The sequence below is a fragment of the Lemur catta genome, chromosome 14 (assembly GCF_020740605.2).
Source record: "Lemur catta isolate mLemCat1 chromosome 14, mLemCat1.pri, whole genome shotgun sequence".
Classification (NCBI taxonomy): Eukaryota; Metazoa; Chordata; class Mammalia; order Primates; family Lemuridae; genus Lemur; species Lemur catta.
The window spans coordinates 64,349,584-64,366,494 of NC_059141.1; the positions used below are offsets into that span (position 1 = coordinate 64,349,584).

A 16,911-nucleotide genomic window follows, 5' to 3' on the forward strand; every position below is an offset into this window, starting at 1 on the left:
GGAGTCCGGGGTCTCCTGGGCAGGACTTCCGTGTACCCAGAGATTTGCAAGCTGATAATGCTCAGTGAGAGAGAGAACAGTACCAGCTACTCCATGTCAAGATGGTGGGGCCAGAGAGGGAGTGGCCGCTCTGCCTGTGAAGATGCAGCTAAGGGACAAGTGGGAGGAGGCCCCCAGCTTCCCCAGGATGGACTATGGGCTGGGCCTTTAGATTTGGGGAGCAGCTTTAAAAGGAAACGTGGGGATTTTCATATTTCTCTGTACATGAGTCTCCTAAGATGGGTAGGAATATTCTGCCCAAGTTTTCTTGTCTTTAATAGAGACTGGCATTTGAAAGCGGAACAGACAAACTATGTCTGGCCTTTGCTTTTTGTCTAGTTGTTTTGCAGAACTGTCCCTGCACCTAGCATGGGGTAAGCCTGCAAACGTTTCATGTGAGACGCCCAGACGGACACAGGCTCAGTGCATTCCGTATTTAGTCCAGCCTTCGTGTATGTTCCCTGTCAAGAGGATACAGCATTCCCTTGACAGGGAACCAATGGGGACTTCAAAGCCATCTGATGGTGAGTGACCACAGGGCCGCAGAGCCACAGAACCAAACCTACAGGCCAAGGACTCAGCCCTGCAGGGGAGCTTCTGCAGGATGGATGCTGCCTGCTGGCCTCCACCCAAGCCTTGGCTTTGTGTGCTAGACTCATTGTTGGAGTCCCTCCCTCCTTCCCTGGTTGAGTGATGAAAAATCATTATAAAATAAGCCAGCAGTCTCAGAAGCAAAAATACAGGAAACCTTCTTTTTTAATCATTTACGGAAAGCACTGAATGGATTTGATTTCATTTGCATTCAGTCTTTATCGGTGTCAGGGAACACCCTGGCTTTCTCGGCTCCCCTTGCTGGACGGGTTGGGGTTGTGGACGCCGTGTGTCCCTGCTGCGGTGCAGGGATGACCCAGACAGGGCTTCATCACCTGCAGGGCACGTTGGGATGCTCTCGTTAGGGTGGGGATTTGTTAAAATTTTTTTCCCTCCCTGATTATAAAAGTAAACGTTTCTCATAATTCTTCTCCCTGGAGATAGCACAGTTACATTTTGGCACATCAATCCTTCTCTCTTTGTTCTGTGCGTCTGTATGTATGTGCATATATTAATACATATGTACTTAAAATTGAGTTTATGTTATATATGCACTTTATGTATTCATATAATCCCATATCACTAACATTTTGAAAACTTATTTTGAATGAACACATGTACCCTAATTTTTTTCTCTCAATACTCTATTGTTTGACATATAAGCTTTTTCCAATCTGGGACAATTTTAAATAATACTGAGCATTTTTTTACCTAAATTGTAGCTTAATCTCTAAATGATACACTCCGTGAGTGGAGTGGCAGGGTTAGTGGTGATGAACGTTTTGAGCGCTGTTGGTGTCTGGTGCTAGGACACCTGGCACTGCAGTCTGTCCTGCTAGGCTATAGGTGCCCAGCGGGCCCTGGATCCTCAGAGCCCCTCGCAGAACCCAGTTACTTCTCTACAGTCACTAGATTATTAATTACGGATTCTGTGGCTCTTCTTTTTCACTAAAAAAAGAAAACAAAGCAAACCAAAAGGAAGCCATTCGCAGCTGGCCCCGGCTCTGCTGACCACCTCTGCCGACCCACCCGCCTGCACCAGAAGCAGCCCTGGCAGGAGTCCAGTTTGGGTCCTGCTGAATGCCACACTCTGTCTGCACAGTCACAACTATATTGGCATATTAACCTCAGAAACTCAATGTCTGCCAGAGTTCCTCAACCATGCAACCATTTTCCCGCATCACTAGGGATATAGGTTATGAAAACATTTAAAAAAACTTTTTTGCTGTTGAAATCATGCTGGTTGTACCCTGTAGTCTTCCCCACTTAGTATTATAACAAATGCAGTTCCCTGATAATTACAAATGCTTTATAAATATCTTTGTAAAGTCTGCCTGATAGTCCATCCTAAGGCAGTACTGCTTTTAGGAAATCATTTGCCGCCAAGGAGCTGGTTTCCCCAGCCCACTCCCACAAGTCTGTGCTGAACAGCAATATGAGAAGGCTTTGTCTTGATTATTCAGTGTATTTTCTTGGGATAGATTCTCAGGAGTGGAGTTATAAAGTCAACGAGTATGAACTGTGGTGAGTCTCTTTGTGAACACCGGGGGGTAACAGGCCACTTGTTTCCAGGGTATTCAGTACAGCAAGGGTGTGGCATGGCTGGCAGCCAGGAGCGCCTGGTTCCAGCCTCAGCTTTGCTGCCCGTTTTGGGGAGGTCAGGGTGTCATAGTGAGATGGCCTAGGCACACGGAGATGAAATGACCCTCTGAGGGAGAAACCAGCATGGCAATGCTGAGTGGGGAGGGGAGGCACCCTAGAGCAGCGGCCCCCAACCCTTTTGCACCAGGGGCCAATTTCATGGAAGACAGTCTTCCACGCATGGACAATCTTCCAGGGGTGGGGGGGTCAGGTGGGGGGGTACGGGGCTCAGGCAGTGATGCGAGCGCTGGGGAGCGGCTGTTTAACACAGTTGAAGCTTCGCTCGCTCGCCTGCCACTCACTTCTTGCTGTGCGGACCCCCCAATCCTAAGTTTCATGGAAGACAATTTTTCCACGGGATGGGGAAAAGGCGGGCTGGCGGGTGGGGCGGTGGAGCTCTGGGGTCGTGGCCCGGGGGTTGGGGACTGCAGCTCTAGAGGACTCCCAGGTAGATAAAGAACGGAGGCAGACATGATTATTTTATTTTTTTGGTAGACTGAAGATGCCCTTGATGGCATTAGGTGTGTTCACCTATGTTTCCAGACTTCATGGATATCCATGAAGTATTTTAGTTGTTAAGAGTGAAGACTCAGGAGCAAACAAACTCACATTTCCATGTTTCCATTCCTGGCTCCAAAGTGGGAACTTTGGCAGATTTCTTAACCCTTCTGTTCTTCCATTTTTTCCTTTGAAAAGAGAGAGCTACATGTGTCTCTATGACTGTTGTGAAGATTAAGTAATAATGCTATAATGCATGGGAAATGCTTAACATGGTGCTTTAGCAGCTTAAGAATTTTGAGGCCCAAAGTACTGAAAAGTATCATATCTCTCTTTGTATAATTAAAAAATAAAATAAAAATATAAACTAATAGTGAACAATTGAAAAAGTGAAATTCAGTTTAGCAAAGGCATCCTTTATTCCAATGAAGACTCCTTATTAATGCTTAAATTTTTTTTTTTAGAAATATTACATCAAATTCTTTAAAAGGCTTTATGTAATTGTCTTGGGGTGCTTTGTCAGACCTGAATCCCATGCCCAGTCTGCCCACTGGATGCTTCAGCACTAGTGTTCAGTAAATACCGTTTTGTATGATGACAACAACGATGATAATGACGGGGTCTGTCCAAAGTTAAAAGGAGGCTCAGGGTGCAGAAGCTTGATCTGGACCAGACCCTGTGAGGAGCTGTGGAGTCTGCAGGCAGCAGGACCTGTCTGGGAGACTGTTCAGCAGCAGGAGAGGAAGGGGGGAGGAGCTTGAGAGAGGAGCTCTCAAAGCCATAACCCGTCCCTGTTTTTGTGACCCCGCCTGGGGGTGGGAGAGACGGGACAGGACGTGGCGCTGCTGAGGGGTAGAAATGGTATAACAGATCTCACCAGTGAAACCCTTCGGAGAGGGTTTCACATGCTTGCAGCAAGAGTCCCTGCTGTGGGTCCAGGCGCATCAACCTTCTGGTCGGGACTGGAGACTTCCTGGGGAAGACCAAGGTGGGAGAACTCAGGACGGAGACACGACTACCATTCAGACATAAAAGCCTTGTGTTAGGTTTATACTCCGGTCTCTTAAGAATTTGGTTGGTCTACTGTAGTCTCCAGCTCCCATTGGCCCCTGGACCCTGGCAAGATTTAGTCTCCTAACCTGGTAAACTGAGGCAAGACCCTGGGCTGTAGGAACCCCATCAAGGCATTGCAATGAGGTGAGAAAGGCCAAAGTGAATGGGCATTTTCTCTGCAGGTGTTGAAGCCTCCTGTTGATCCAGCAGCGATGCTGGCGGTCGGGAAGGTCGCTCCCTGTGCCTGAGCGTCAGGTTTGGCGTCTGTAGCATGGTGGGTTTGGATCAGAAAACACCGCAGAAGACGGTGACTGGCACAACTGGGAAACGAAATCCTTACCTTGAGATGGCCCACAGGAGTCTGAATTCTAAAAACTTGTTCAGAATATTATTATTCTACTGTATCATTTTCATAATAACTGTCTTCTAAGTGTTGTTTTAGGTGCTCCATGAGAAAAATATTCCTTTGGGTAAAAAAAGTAGAAAATTGCTATCATATCAGAGGGGCAGAGAAATTTTGTATGGGTAGTAAGGAAATTTGTTTAGCTCAATGTTTCCTAAACTTACTTGACAGTCCTACCCTTTTTTATTTTTTTCAGACCACCTATCAATGTGTGTTTCATGGAATGGCCTGAGGCCCATGATTGTAAACCAGTGTGCTTAAATTGGCCTTTTTTCTTGCTCCAGGTCACTCAGCAGCTCCCGGAATACGGCGTGCTGGTTCACCGGGTATTCCCAGAGAAGAAGAGGACAGACGGGGAGCTGGCCTTGGGGATCTGTGCCAAGGGTGTCATAGTATATGAAGTGAAACACAGCAGCAGAATTGCAACTTTGCAGTTTCAGTGGAGAGAAACCAGGAAGATTTCGACTTACGTGAGTGTAATTCAGTTGATAAATGACCTGTGCTTCATTTTCCTTTGATCTGTTACCCCTTTAAAGGAGCAATAGGCTGTGTGGCTTCCTCCTGACAAAATATGCTCCCAGCCTGTCAGTTGACCTGCATTATGAGGTGTTGCAGGGTGTTTGCAGGAAGTTCTACCAAGGGATCTTGGGAGATCCCCAGGAGGCTATTTCTTCCCTCCCATCCCTCCTCTGGACCCCCCACACCCCAGTGAACAGCCATGGGGATAAAGGGCTACATTTTCCTTCTGGGGAAAGTTCTCTTAGTTTGGAGAATCCATCACTGTTGGTAGCAAGGTTGGAGGTGGGAGATGGGGTAGGAGGAGTGTACTGTAGGTGGGGTAGAATCTGCAAGGTTTTAAAGCATGTTCTTTGTGTTTTAATTTTCCCTTTGTACACAGTGTGCTGAGATCCCTGGTGTGCTACGGGACACTGAGGATTGCAAACTTTTGATAGCCATTGCAAGTTTAAAAGCCTTTTTTTTTTTTTTTTTTGAGACAGAGTCTTGCTCTGTCACTGGGGCTAGAGTGCAGTGGCATCATCATAGCTCACTGAAAAACCTCAGATTCCTGGGCTCAGGTGATGCTCTTGCTTCAGCCTCCTGAGTAGCTGGGACTATAGACGCATGCCTCCACGCCCAGCTAATTTTTCTATTTTTTGTAGAGATGGGGTCTTGCTGTGTTGCTCAGGCTTGTCTTGAACTCCTGGCCTCAATCGATTCTCCTGCCCCTGCCTCTGAAAGTGCTAGGATTACAATCATGAGCCACCACACCAGGCCTAAAAGCCTTTTTTTAAAAACAGAAAATCTCCATTAAATATACAACATTTGAAATCTTATTTGAACACTATTTGCATGCATATTTATGCTTCCTGAATTTAGTTATAATCAATGTGGCACTGGCAACCTGGTAGTGCCAACCGACTGTCTCTGCCTGTCCTGTGGGTCTTCCGGTCAGTATTTGTGTGACTTCATTTTAAGGCATGAGGTTCATCTATGGCCCATGAAAAAATTGTTTTTTTCCCTATTTAGTTTGCTGTTATGGTTTTAAAATTTTTCTAACTAAATCATTGTTTCTATAATTATTTGATGTTAGAATTCCCGAAGTAGAACATAATTGCTTTTATTCATATTCTGAATATTTCTTTCATTTCTTCCATCCTGGCTTTTGAAATTAACACATGTCAAAATGTAATTCTTGATAGAATTTCATAATAAATTATTGTTTGTCTCTAGAAAAAAGCTTCCATCTAAAAATAAAAATTGAGTATAATTTAATTGAGTTTATTAAAGTGGTCTTCATATTATCAGAAAACTGGCTTTTTCCCAAATAATTTTGACCAAACTTAAATGACAGCAATATTTATTTACTTATTTTTATTCTAATCCCATGACAGATTAGAAAACAATATTTGCATTTGTGAATTTTTCAGAATTTTAATTACTTGAATTACTTTAATTCAATTGAAAGATTATTTGAAGAATTTTAACTATTTAATTCAATATTGTTATATTATTTCTTATTTACTGCATGTTTAATTATTCACAACTTTCAAAGTAATTTGTTTTAAAACAACTTGTAAAATAACCTAAAAAGTAATTTTGAAAAATTATATTTTTTGAAGCCATGAAGTTCAATAGTCCGCTTAAGTAAGTACTTTCTATATAAATTGGTTTAATTTTTACAGATCTTTATTTTCCCCACTGCCAGGGGATTTCTTGATTAAATGAATTGACTAATTTCATGATTAAAGCTGGGAATTCATCAGGGTCACAAGTCAAACTGAGTAGCTGTGCGCACAGGATTTCCATTCCCTGACGGTCATCCTCGTCCTTGCCCTGAACGGCTTATTTTTGCGAAGAAGTCATCTGGACTAATGTCACCAGCTGCTTGCCGCAAACCAAGCGTCTTACACAGAAAATGACTTGAAGTCTTTATGCTTCTACAAGCACAAAATGGGGAACTGTGAGCAAGAGGATAATTAGCTCAGGAAGCTGGTTTTAATTTTGTTTTATTAATAGCTGAAGCCAAAACGCCTCAATCCCAGATCGTTCATCCTGCCAGCTTGCAGGGAGGTAGCAAAGGAATTAGAGAAAGTGCCATTTTCAAAGAAGATGATTCATAGATATGTTGAATTATTCAATCAAAAAAGTGTTCCTTCTAGAAGAATGAACCTAGCCATGTTAGTAACTATTCTTGGTTATTACCACTAGTTAGTTAAATCTCTGAAGAGAAATACATGGAAGCAGAGACAGATACAGGCTATGTAGGATCCTCTTTAAGAAAAAGAATACAAACTAGCATATGAAAGGGTTATTTGTTGAGAATGAGAAAAGATGTCACAAAAACTTAGGAGTTTTTAAAAGTTGAACAAATACTGCAAATATCACAAAAGCCAGAAAATAATATTTTATAAACTCCCTGACAAAGTCTATAATACTTTTTTACTTTCAAATTATTGGTGGCTTACTCTTTGATTATTTTTCCATATAATGACACTTTTGTAATATCATTTTCTCTAGAGAGAATAGAAATATAGTTTTTCTTCTAGCATGGCTGATTGAAATTTTTTTTTATTAATAGTATTGATAGGATGCATAAAACATGCAGCTTTGAACAAAGACATATTTGCTCTTTGTAGTGCTGCTACAAGGTTCTTTGCTACAAATGCAGGAAATCCAACAAATTCTATTTCATGTGATTCTCATCAAAAAAAGAAAAATACCATGTGGTATGTTGATAAGCAACATATACAATTAAACAGTATATCCCTGATAGGGCAGAACTTCACTTGATGAGGTGTTTTGGAGAACCAAATGATAGTTTTTTGTTTCTGATGATTGCAAATATTTCCCACAGACTGGCTACTGGCTCTGTGCATTTCAAACTTCCTTGAGGTGCTGGGTATTGCAGGGCATGGTCAGTTTCACATGGCCTGGCCTTGAACCTTTGTGCTGGGACTTTGGGTGAGTTGGCCCAGTGCAAGGAGTAGTCTGGGATGAAATGCAAGGAGTAGTCTGGGATGGCTGTCAACAAAGTAACTATGGCAGAAGAGACTGCAAACCACATAAATCAATCATCTGAACTAACTATGGCCCCATGTCAACTTCTCCTTAGAGGGACCGGCTCCCACATCACCCAGCAGCCCTGGTGTGAGGGGAGTGGAAAGAAGCATCTGTGGTCTTAACTGATTGTGGTGAAAGCACCTTCCTTTCCACATTTCATGAGAACATGCGGTCACATTGCCAGGGCCCCTCCCAAGCAAGGGCCCACCCACGTGAGCCTGGGGCTCTCGCCTTACTGGCTTCCTGGAAGAATATTAACCTTTTGCAAAGACATATAAAAACAAACAAGAAGGTGAACAGACAGCAACGACAATAAAACTCGTAGAGATGAAATACGGCACAGTGATGCTTTGACGAACCCGATGTTCGAGAAGCAACTCCTGTGTTCCTGCTGCAATCGTAAGTGTGTAAGGAAAGGTGTTCATGTTGGTGCTGGAAGCCCTGAGGCTGGACTTACCTATGTGAAAGTGTGCCTGTGGGTATGAATTTCCCATTAAATGATGTTATTAAAATGGTGATAAATGGAAAAAAAATCCAAACCACTACAGCGAAGACTGTTTCCAGCTTTATGTCAAGAAATGGGATTGGTATTCTACTCTCCGTGGCGTTCAGCACCTTAGAGCACTGACATCCAGAAGGAGAGCTTTGTTGAGAGCTTATAAGCTAAGAGAAACTTTGGTGTGTGTGCATATGTGTGTGTGTGCTTGTGCCATGTGTAAATGATTCTCCCTTTTCAGATTTGTTAAAGAATGGTTATTAGGTTAAAAAAATGACTTATTTATCTAAAAAATTGTAATACCCTAATAAGCTTACATGAAATTGTCGGGACTGTATAAAAGCATGCCAGTGTGCACTGACAAAGTATATGGATTTCAAGCAAATACTCAACTTTGGAAAAGTGTGGATGAAACAGTCGATTGGATTATGACGACCAGTAGAATAGCAGCTATGAATGCTTGAGAAAGTACATTATTTTAAGCAATACGAGATGTGGCACAGTTCAGTTGGATTCAGAATCCATTTACATTAGCACAAAAAGGCCGAGCACTACATTTGTCAATAACAGGAGTATTTAGAGAATGATCAAATTATCTAAAATTAGGTTAACAGTAAAAAGGAATCTCTCAGAGGAAAAGCAATGAATAGTTATCTGCCGTTTGTTGATATTGGACTTGTGTGAATGGAGTTTCTTAGCAATGGTGACTATGAGGAATTAAGGGATCAGTCTTACAGGGGATCAGGAGTTTCAAGGAGCACTTTCAGGCACACAGCCTGTTTTTATGATGTTACCTTTATAGGAGCAAGCTCGATGTTCTTATTAAAATATATAGAATAGCTAGAATAGAGATTTTATTTGGAAGTTATATATAAATTTGTATTTAATATAACCTCTATTACTTTGTATTTTATTGTTCTTATGAGAATTATATATCGCAGTAAGTTATGACTTTTTTCCCACAAAGCTGCATACAGACAGCCCCAGGTAGATAATCCTCCCCAGTTTAGCACAGTGGGCTGGGCAAGTGCTGTCACTTTGTATGTGGGCCTTGAAGGGGTCATGTAGGGAAGCATTTCTTGGTGGTGTGACCTCAATTCCCATGGCATTATGAGGACTATTCTGTTTCCTCATCTGTAGATTAAGGACAATGACAGAACTTCCCCCACTCAGTAGCTATGAAGATGAAATGAGTTTATACTTACAAAGCACTTAGAACAGAACCTGGCATATAGTAGCCAGAAATATTAGGACACACACAAGTACTTTTATCTTTTCTATACCCTAATAGCTAAGATTTTTGTTATAACATCTTTGAATTTATGTCATAAAACAAGAGGAATACTTTGTGGCCTTTTCATAATGCACACTGAGGGTTATAGTCTCTCCTTGCTGAGGCCGATGTACCTGACTCAATTCCTATTCTTTTCACCCAACCCGTTCTTTGACAAATAGCAATTGCCTGATAAACATTTGATTTATGAATGAAGGAAAAAATAAAAAGAGGGATTTTCTCTAATCTAAGGAAAACACTGGGCCATAGTCAGACAGCATCTGCCACTGCGGGTACTCAGGACATTGACCTGAGGGACTGAGCGTTTCATTGCTCTCTGGCCAGTTGCGCTTCAGTGGACGGGTGAGGATTGTCAGTGTGCTCAATCTGTGTTTGCTTCCTTCAGCAAAGAAAGTTCACCATCACAAGCAGCGTCACTGGGAAAAAGCACACGTTTGTCACCGATTCAGTCAAGACCTGTAAATACTTACTGGGCCTCTGCTCTGCCCAGCACGGGTTTAACGCACAGACGGGCTCTGGGCGGCCTCCCCAAGTTTTAACGGGTGAGTAGATGCTATATTCTCAACATACACTTTGGCAAGTTTGTTCTCTCATAAAATAATTTGTATACATAGATACGATTCATCCAGAAACCTCTAAAAAGTTGTAAATCTCCCCAATAACAACAGAAATGACAACACAAATGAAATAAGATTTTATTTTCTCAGATCTGCAAGTGCTAAAATAAATAACACTAGGAGGGAAAATTGATGTAGTACAGTCTTTTCTGAGTGAAATTAGGAATATATATCAAAAACCTTAAAAATAGTTCATGTCCTCTTGGCCACATAATTTTACTTGTAGATAGAAATTGACCCTAAGGTAATCAACAGAGAAGTACACAAAAATTGATGTCCCTGGATGTCCACTGGGCATCGTTTATAAAGGGACCATTTGGAAACAATCTAAGTATCCAAAAATAGAAGACCAGTTAAATGAACCACAGCACATCTGTATAATTTAGACAGTAAAATCAGACTTGGGAGAGTGATGCTGTGTGAAACTGTACATGATACAGTGCCAAGGGAGGAAAAGCAAGTGATGGGACCGTGTCTAGCACTGTCTGATGGGCTTTCTTCAATGACAGAAATGTCTGTACTGTTAACATGGGAGTCGCTACTAACATGTACCTTTTGAGCACTTGAAAGGTGGCAAGAAGAACTGAGGAATTAAATCGTTAATGTTATTTAATTTTCACTACTTTATATTTAAATTTAAATGACCATGTTTGCCTAGTGTATTGGCCAGCACAGGCATAGACACATGATACTAATTTGGTTAATATTAACATGTTATAAAACAAGAAAGGAAGAATGCAGAAATGAACTGCCCCAAAATATTACATTATTTGTTACTTTTGTGAGTTAGGTATGCAGGCATGATCATTTCCTCTGTTTTATATTTTTCAGTATTTATTACACTTTCAACAATGAACATGTATTATTGATGTAATTAAGAAAGAGACTATTGGTTAAAATATGGCCACACATCACACTAGACTAGTTACTATTTACTGAGCATTTAGGAAGTGCTATGGAGCTGTTTACTGTTGTTATTGCTACATTTCCCTGGCATTATGCTAAATGCTTACATGAATTATCTTGTTTACGCTCATAATATACTGTTTTCTCAAATTATAGTCGTCAAGCAGCCCCATGAGGCAGGAGCCAGCAGTACCGGGAGGCGCAAACTGATACTTGGAGAAGTTCAGTACTGTGCCAGCTGCTAGGTGGTGGGGCTCGGATTTGAACCTGCGGCTCTCGGGGCCCTGCACTGTGGCCTTGCATAATTAGCCAGAGCATGGGCTTGAGTGCTAGAGAGACTTGGCTCCGAGTGCTGGCTTTTCTGCAGGTGCTCTTGATGTCTAAGCACTCTTTCTTTTTCGGTGACAAAAGGGAACAATATACTATGGTGGTTTTCACCCTTCATATTCAGAGCGTGGTCCCTAGACCTGCCGCATGCACATCACCTGAGAGCTTGCTGAGGATGGAGGCTCTCAGGCCCCACTCCAGTCCTATGAAATAGGAATCTGCTTTTTAAAAAGAACCCAGGTGATCTGGATGCACATAAAGTTTGAGCAGTACTGACTTGGAACGTGGCCCATGGAGTCCCATAGACTAGGGGAGTGCCACTTACTAGCCCCGTGACTTTGGGCAACTCACTTCCCCTTTCTGAGCCTTAGTGTGCTCTTTCGAACACACAGGCCATCTCGTGGGTTTGTGTTGCGCTCCAGTGGGACAGTGTGTGTGGTATTTCCAGCGCGACCTCCGGCGGTCCGCGCTCAGTGTGAGAGTGGTGACAGCGGCTCCCGCCCGTGGGGGTTTTGTTCAGTGCTAGCCGATTCCTGCGGGAGCTGCGCCACTGGCCCTGGGCACTGGTCCGGGAGTCAGGATCAACTGGGAAACAAAACTGTTGAGCTTTCAGATTCAAACCCAAACCCAGAAAGTAAAGGTAGCATATTATTTGCAGCAGAACCAAATACACATATAAACATTTCATTGAAACCACACGGTGGTGGTTTCAGGGTACGTATTTCCAAGGAGCTGGAGATGACAAATGTAAATTATTAAATAATTATATCTGACTTACCTGCTACTGCTGAGAACAGTGTATGAAACACCATCAATATTTTATTGCCAGGATATCAGTGACTGTAAGATATTTATAAAGACTCCATGAGCTCACTTGTGAAATTAGTCCTTCTAGGACTATTTTGCTAATAATAGACTGTTTCCTCAAACCACAAATTCTACCATCTTAGCAGTTTTTAGGAACCTAACATTTATTCGCATTAAAAGGATTAGTTTAGACAATTTTTCCTTGCCTTAAAAAAAGTGTCTTCACTCTAGCCTGGCCAACAGAGCAAGACCCTGTGTCTAAATAAATAAATAAATAAATATAAATTTATAAAAAGTTAAAAATATTTTCATATGAGAAACTCTCTCTGCAGACCCCACTGTCAGTGGTTGCATGCAACACCACCTGAGGGCCCCACGCAGTCCCCAAGCTCAGCGCATCCACGGTTGATCGCTTCCCCCCACGCAACTCCCTCCAAGACTCGATTTTCGTCTTGTTCAACTGGGACCACCCACTCTCCCTGCAGAAAACAGGGAGGGTCTGGACCTGCACCCTCTCTTCCCACCCCGCCTCTCACCAAACACTCTCAAATGGGCTTCCTGCTTGGACTCATGTCCCCTTCACCATCCTTCTCTCAGCCGTCAGGGTGACCTTTTGAAAGGACAAATCCAATTATGTTCTTCCATACTGAAAACTTGTCAGTGGCTCTCTGCTGCCTGCGGGGACAAGCCCAAACTTCTTAGGATGGCACATCAGACTCTGGCCAATCTGGCCCCAACCCTGACTGACTTCTTGCCCCGACTCCTGACTCCTTCCCTCTGCTGTCCAGCCGCACTGCAGGCTGCTCAACACACCAGGAAGGCTCGGATTCCAGGGCCTTTGGGCTCAGCATGGCCTCTGCCTGAACGAGGTTCCTAACCCCCGCCAGGCTCCGACTACCAAGATAAGCCTGATTCTCTATGAATATGTTTTAGGGACAACCTCCTTGTTGAAGGCTTTCTGGTTGGCTGCCCCAGATGGAGTTGACCACTCCCTCTTCTGTGCAGACCTCTGCCTTGTCCCTGTAATATTCTGGCACTTTTATCTGTGGGGACGAGTGCCTCCAGTCTGTAGTAGGCTGGGAGCTCTGTCAGGGCAGGGGCTGCCGTTACAGCTGCAGCACGGAGCAGAGGTGTGGCAAGTGGGGAGCGGTCAGTACATGCTCTTGGGATGAATGGATGGGTGATTTGTGTGGAAATACCATCTTTTATTTAACCCTTCCCCCTTTTAAATATTTAGTTTGCTTTTCAACAAATAATATTGCTATAAACATCATTGGAAGTAATATTTTTCTGTATCTTGTGTCAGTTCTTTAAGCTAGAACTCAGAAGTGTCATCGTAGCGTACAAGAGCCAGGGCATTTTTAAGGCTGTTGCTGTCTCCCCAAATGCCACTTTCGTGCCCTGTATCACCCTGTATGTGTCATGCACTCTTCCTGGCATAGATATAACCATGTTTATCTTTGTTCATTTGATAGGTAAAAATGATTTCTCACTGTTGCTTTATTTTGCAGTTCTTTGGTTGTTGAGAAGTTAAACAATTTCCAAATGTTTCTTAGTCATTCTTCTGTGAATTGTCTCAACAAACATATTACTTTATAGTTATATTTGGCTCCCTGGGGAGGAAGAAAAATCACTGAGCTTTTACAAGTGCATAATTTCAGGACTAAATCAGGCAGGATCTGTCAGCCCAGCAGAGTGAGGCTCAGCCCTTTCCCGCGGGTGGCCTGGGGGCTCCAGGATGCTTCTACCCTGTGCCCCAAAACACTGTAACTGAGCTGGACTTCAGCCCTTGACCTTCAGATGGATTTAGACATTTGTCAGCTATTTCCCTGGTGCCACTGTTATGCTATGAGTCACCCATGGCTAGGGGACAGGACCCATCCACTCTCCTTGGTTTGTCAGTGCTTTGGGACATTCCTGGCAGCCCTTTCTTCCATTCTTGAAAGGCTGTCAACTCTTGGCTCTTCCACCTTCCCCTCCTCCACTGTTTGCCCACCCAATCAATCCCGTGAAGCTGAGGGCTAGTAATGACACCAGCACTGCCCCCGCCCACCAGCCTGCTGCTGCATGCTGCGTCTGTGACCCCAAGTGCTTGACGTCTGGGGCCTCATTTCCTGACCTCCCTGTGAGGCCCCTGTCCTATCAACTGAGCTTCCTCCTCAGTCCCCTGATGCTCTCCAGCTTCCTGCAGACCCCTGGGGCTCTCACTCCTCTGCTGCCTTCTGTAAGTCCCCTGCCCCTAAGGGACAGCGCCTTCCTGCGACCCCAGTCTCGGTACAGTCTTGCTGCAAACCTGTTCACCTCTCTGCCTGAGATCCTGCTCTACTGTCTCTGCCTATAATATCTCCCTGTGGGTATTAATTTCCATCATGATTTTGTCTAAGGTCACTATACCTTTGGGCCCTGGTGGACAGAAACCTGGTCATTCTCAGATGAGTCTCCTCTGCTGCTGTCTTTGTCTTTTTGCCCTTGGCACCCCTGTTTTCCAGCGTGGCCTGTGGAGTCAGCGGTTTGTATGAGTTCTGCTCTGCCACTTACTAGCCTTGGGACCACGAGCAAATTATCAACTCTCTTAGCCACACGTTTCCTCATCTGTAAAACGGGTGCAATTATATCTACCCTGTAGGGTTATTGTGAGGATTAAATGAGATGAGGTAGACAATGTGCCTCCTGCTGTGCCTGGCACGTGGTGAGCACTCAGTAAATACTAGTTGTTGGTGTTGACGTTACTGCTGTTGCTGTTTTTGAATAAGCCCAAGCTTTACGGTAAGATACTGTGCAATGTGTGCAAAAGCCACAGTCATATTGCAGTTCCTTATATTCCTCCATTCTTTCTTGCCTACTGTATGTGAGTGATAGTACCATAATGCCTCCTGCACGCTGAAAATTCTCAAAAAGTATTTTTTAAAGGCTAGCTTTTTCGGTGGGCACAGCCCCGGCAATGAATCAGACACCACTGTAGGAAAGAGATGGGTTCTGCTTGAAGAAACAAATGCCCACAGACACCCTTGAAGTGGAGGCACTTCAACACACACATGCATGTGCACGTGTGCACACGCGCACACACACACACACACACACACACACACACACTGAGAAAACTAGAGCCACACAATCACCATGTGTCTGACCATTCTTTCCTTTTTGGTTTTAGCAAGGAGCAGATGGCCAGAATATAGTCATCATTTTCCTTTTTCAGAATACTAACTTGTCTTTGTGTAAAGCCTCATTAACTTAGAGGATCTATGTATTGAGTCTCAGTTTTTTAAATGAACAATATGAATAGTGAAGTGGGGAGTAACTCACATCCATGGCCTCAAGTTCAGGACTTCATCAGAGTCATTTATTAAACCTTTCTGCATGAGGGGAGAAACGGTCGTGTCGAAGCTGGGGGCTCGAAACATCTGATATACAGTTATATTTCAGGAAATAGGATCTTACATTAAATATTACTGCCAGGGCAAACTAAGCTGTACAGAGATTAAAGACTATACTCCACCGGTCAGAGCCTAATCCTGGGAGGCCCGGTGATTTGAAGACCCGTTTGTTACCAGAGCATTTGGAGGACAGATCTGTAAAGCCAGGAAGCAGAAGGGGATGGGGCAGCTAAATTTATAGGCGGCTCGGCTGGAGCCTGATGTCCCTGCTCTCACCAGAACAGGCTCCTTGGCTCCAAGAGTCCTGTCAGCTACACGAGGAGGGAGAGCATCTTGTCTTCCTTCTTCTGTTTCTGAGGTTTCTTTCATTAGCAAATGCTAATTAGGAGAACCTGGATTCCCAGGCAGATGCAAGGCAAGAGGCAAAATAGCAGGCCTTCCAGTGCAGGAAAAGAAAGAGGGGCAGAGCCTGGGGCTGGGGATGTGTCACCAGCACAGGAGCAGTGGGTCCAGCACCATCCTTGTGTATGTGTTTATTTTTTTTTCTCCCCAAATTCAGACCATCATAAGTTTGTGCAAATGGCCAATTTGAGTCCCGCACACCAGGCCCAGTGCAAGCCTCTCACTTGGATGCAGAGATTGTCGTGCTCAGAAAACGAGTTGTTTGCACCCGGGCTGCAGGGCGCTGCAGGAGGCCCGCTGAGCACATCGCTGGATAACTTCCACGTGGAAGCCAGCAAGGAGCTTGCCGCAGAAAGCATGGGAGCCAGGTGGGTTTGATGCATTTGTTCTCTGGGCCCACACCACCATGTGCTTGGCGTTCTGGAGCAGTCTGTACCTAATGAAGTTGTTTAAAGGATGTTAGACATCTAAGGAAAGTATACATTCACTGGGTAACTGTCAACCAATTCCACCAAGATTTGTGGAAGGCTGAGTCTATGCTAAACACTATAGGACAAATATCTTGTTCCTCCTACTGTGCTGCTCCCATCTTTTGGTGGAGAAAGAACTAGGTGATAATATGAAATTGAGGAGCACAAAATAAACAAGTTGCAATAAGCCTATTCAGCCTCATCATGAGCCACATCAACTAACTGAATGCTCACAACTCTGTGAAGTATTTCTGTTGCTCCCCTCACTTTACAGGAGAGGAAACTGAGGGGTTAGGATTTGAACCCATGCAGCTGTCCCTGGATCCTGGACTCCTAAGCTCCACACTACGCTGCCTTCTCTATTGACTGATAGATTGCTCATAATTTAAATTTGTATGTGAAAATAACGAACTTATAAGTGCAACTTTA

The 16,911-nt window shown here is 43.7% G+C and overlaps 1 protein-coding gene across 1 annotated transcript in view; it reads left to right on the forward strand.

Moving 5' to 3' along the window:
* FRMPD2 (FERM and PDZ domain containing 2) overlaps positions 1–16,911 on the forward strand; it is a 100,748-nt gene that overhangs the window by 50,713 nt on the left and 33,124 nt on the right. The window contains exons 15-17 of the mRNA XM_045568234.1: positions 4,510–4,695; positions 9,962–10,118; positions 16,170–16,380. Coding sequence (XP_045424190.1) covers positions 4,510–4,695; positions 9,962–10,118; positions 16,170–16,380 — 554 coding nt within the window. The remainder of the gene's footprint in view (positions 1–4,509; positions 4,696–9,961; positions 10,119–16,169; positions 16,381–16,911) is intronic.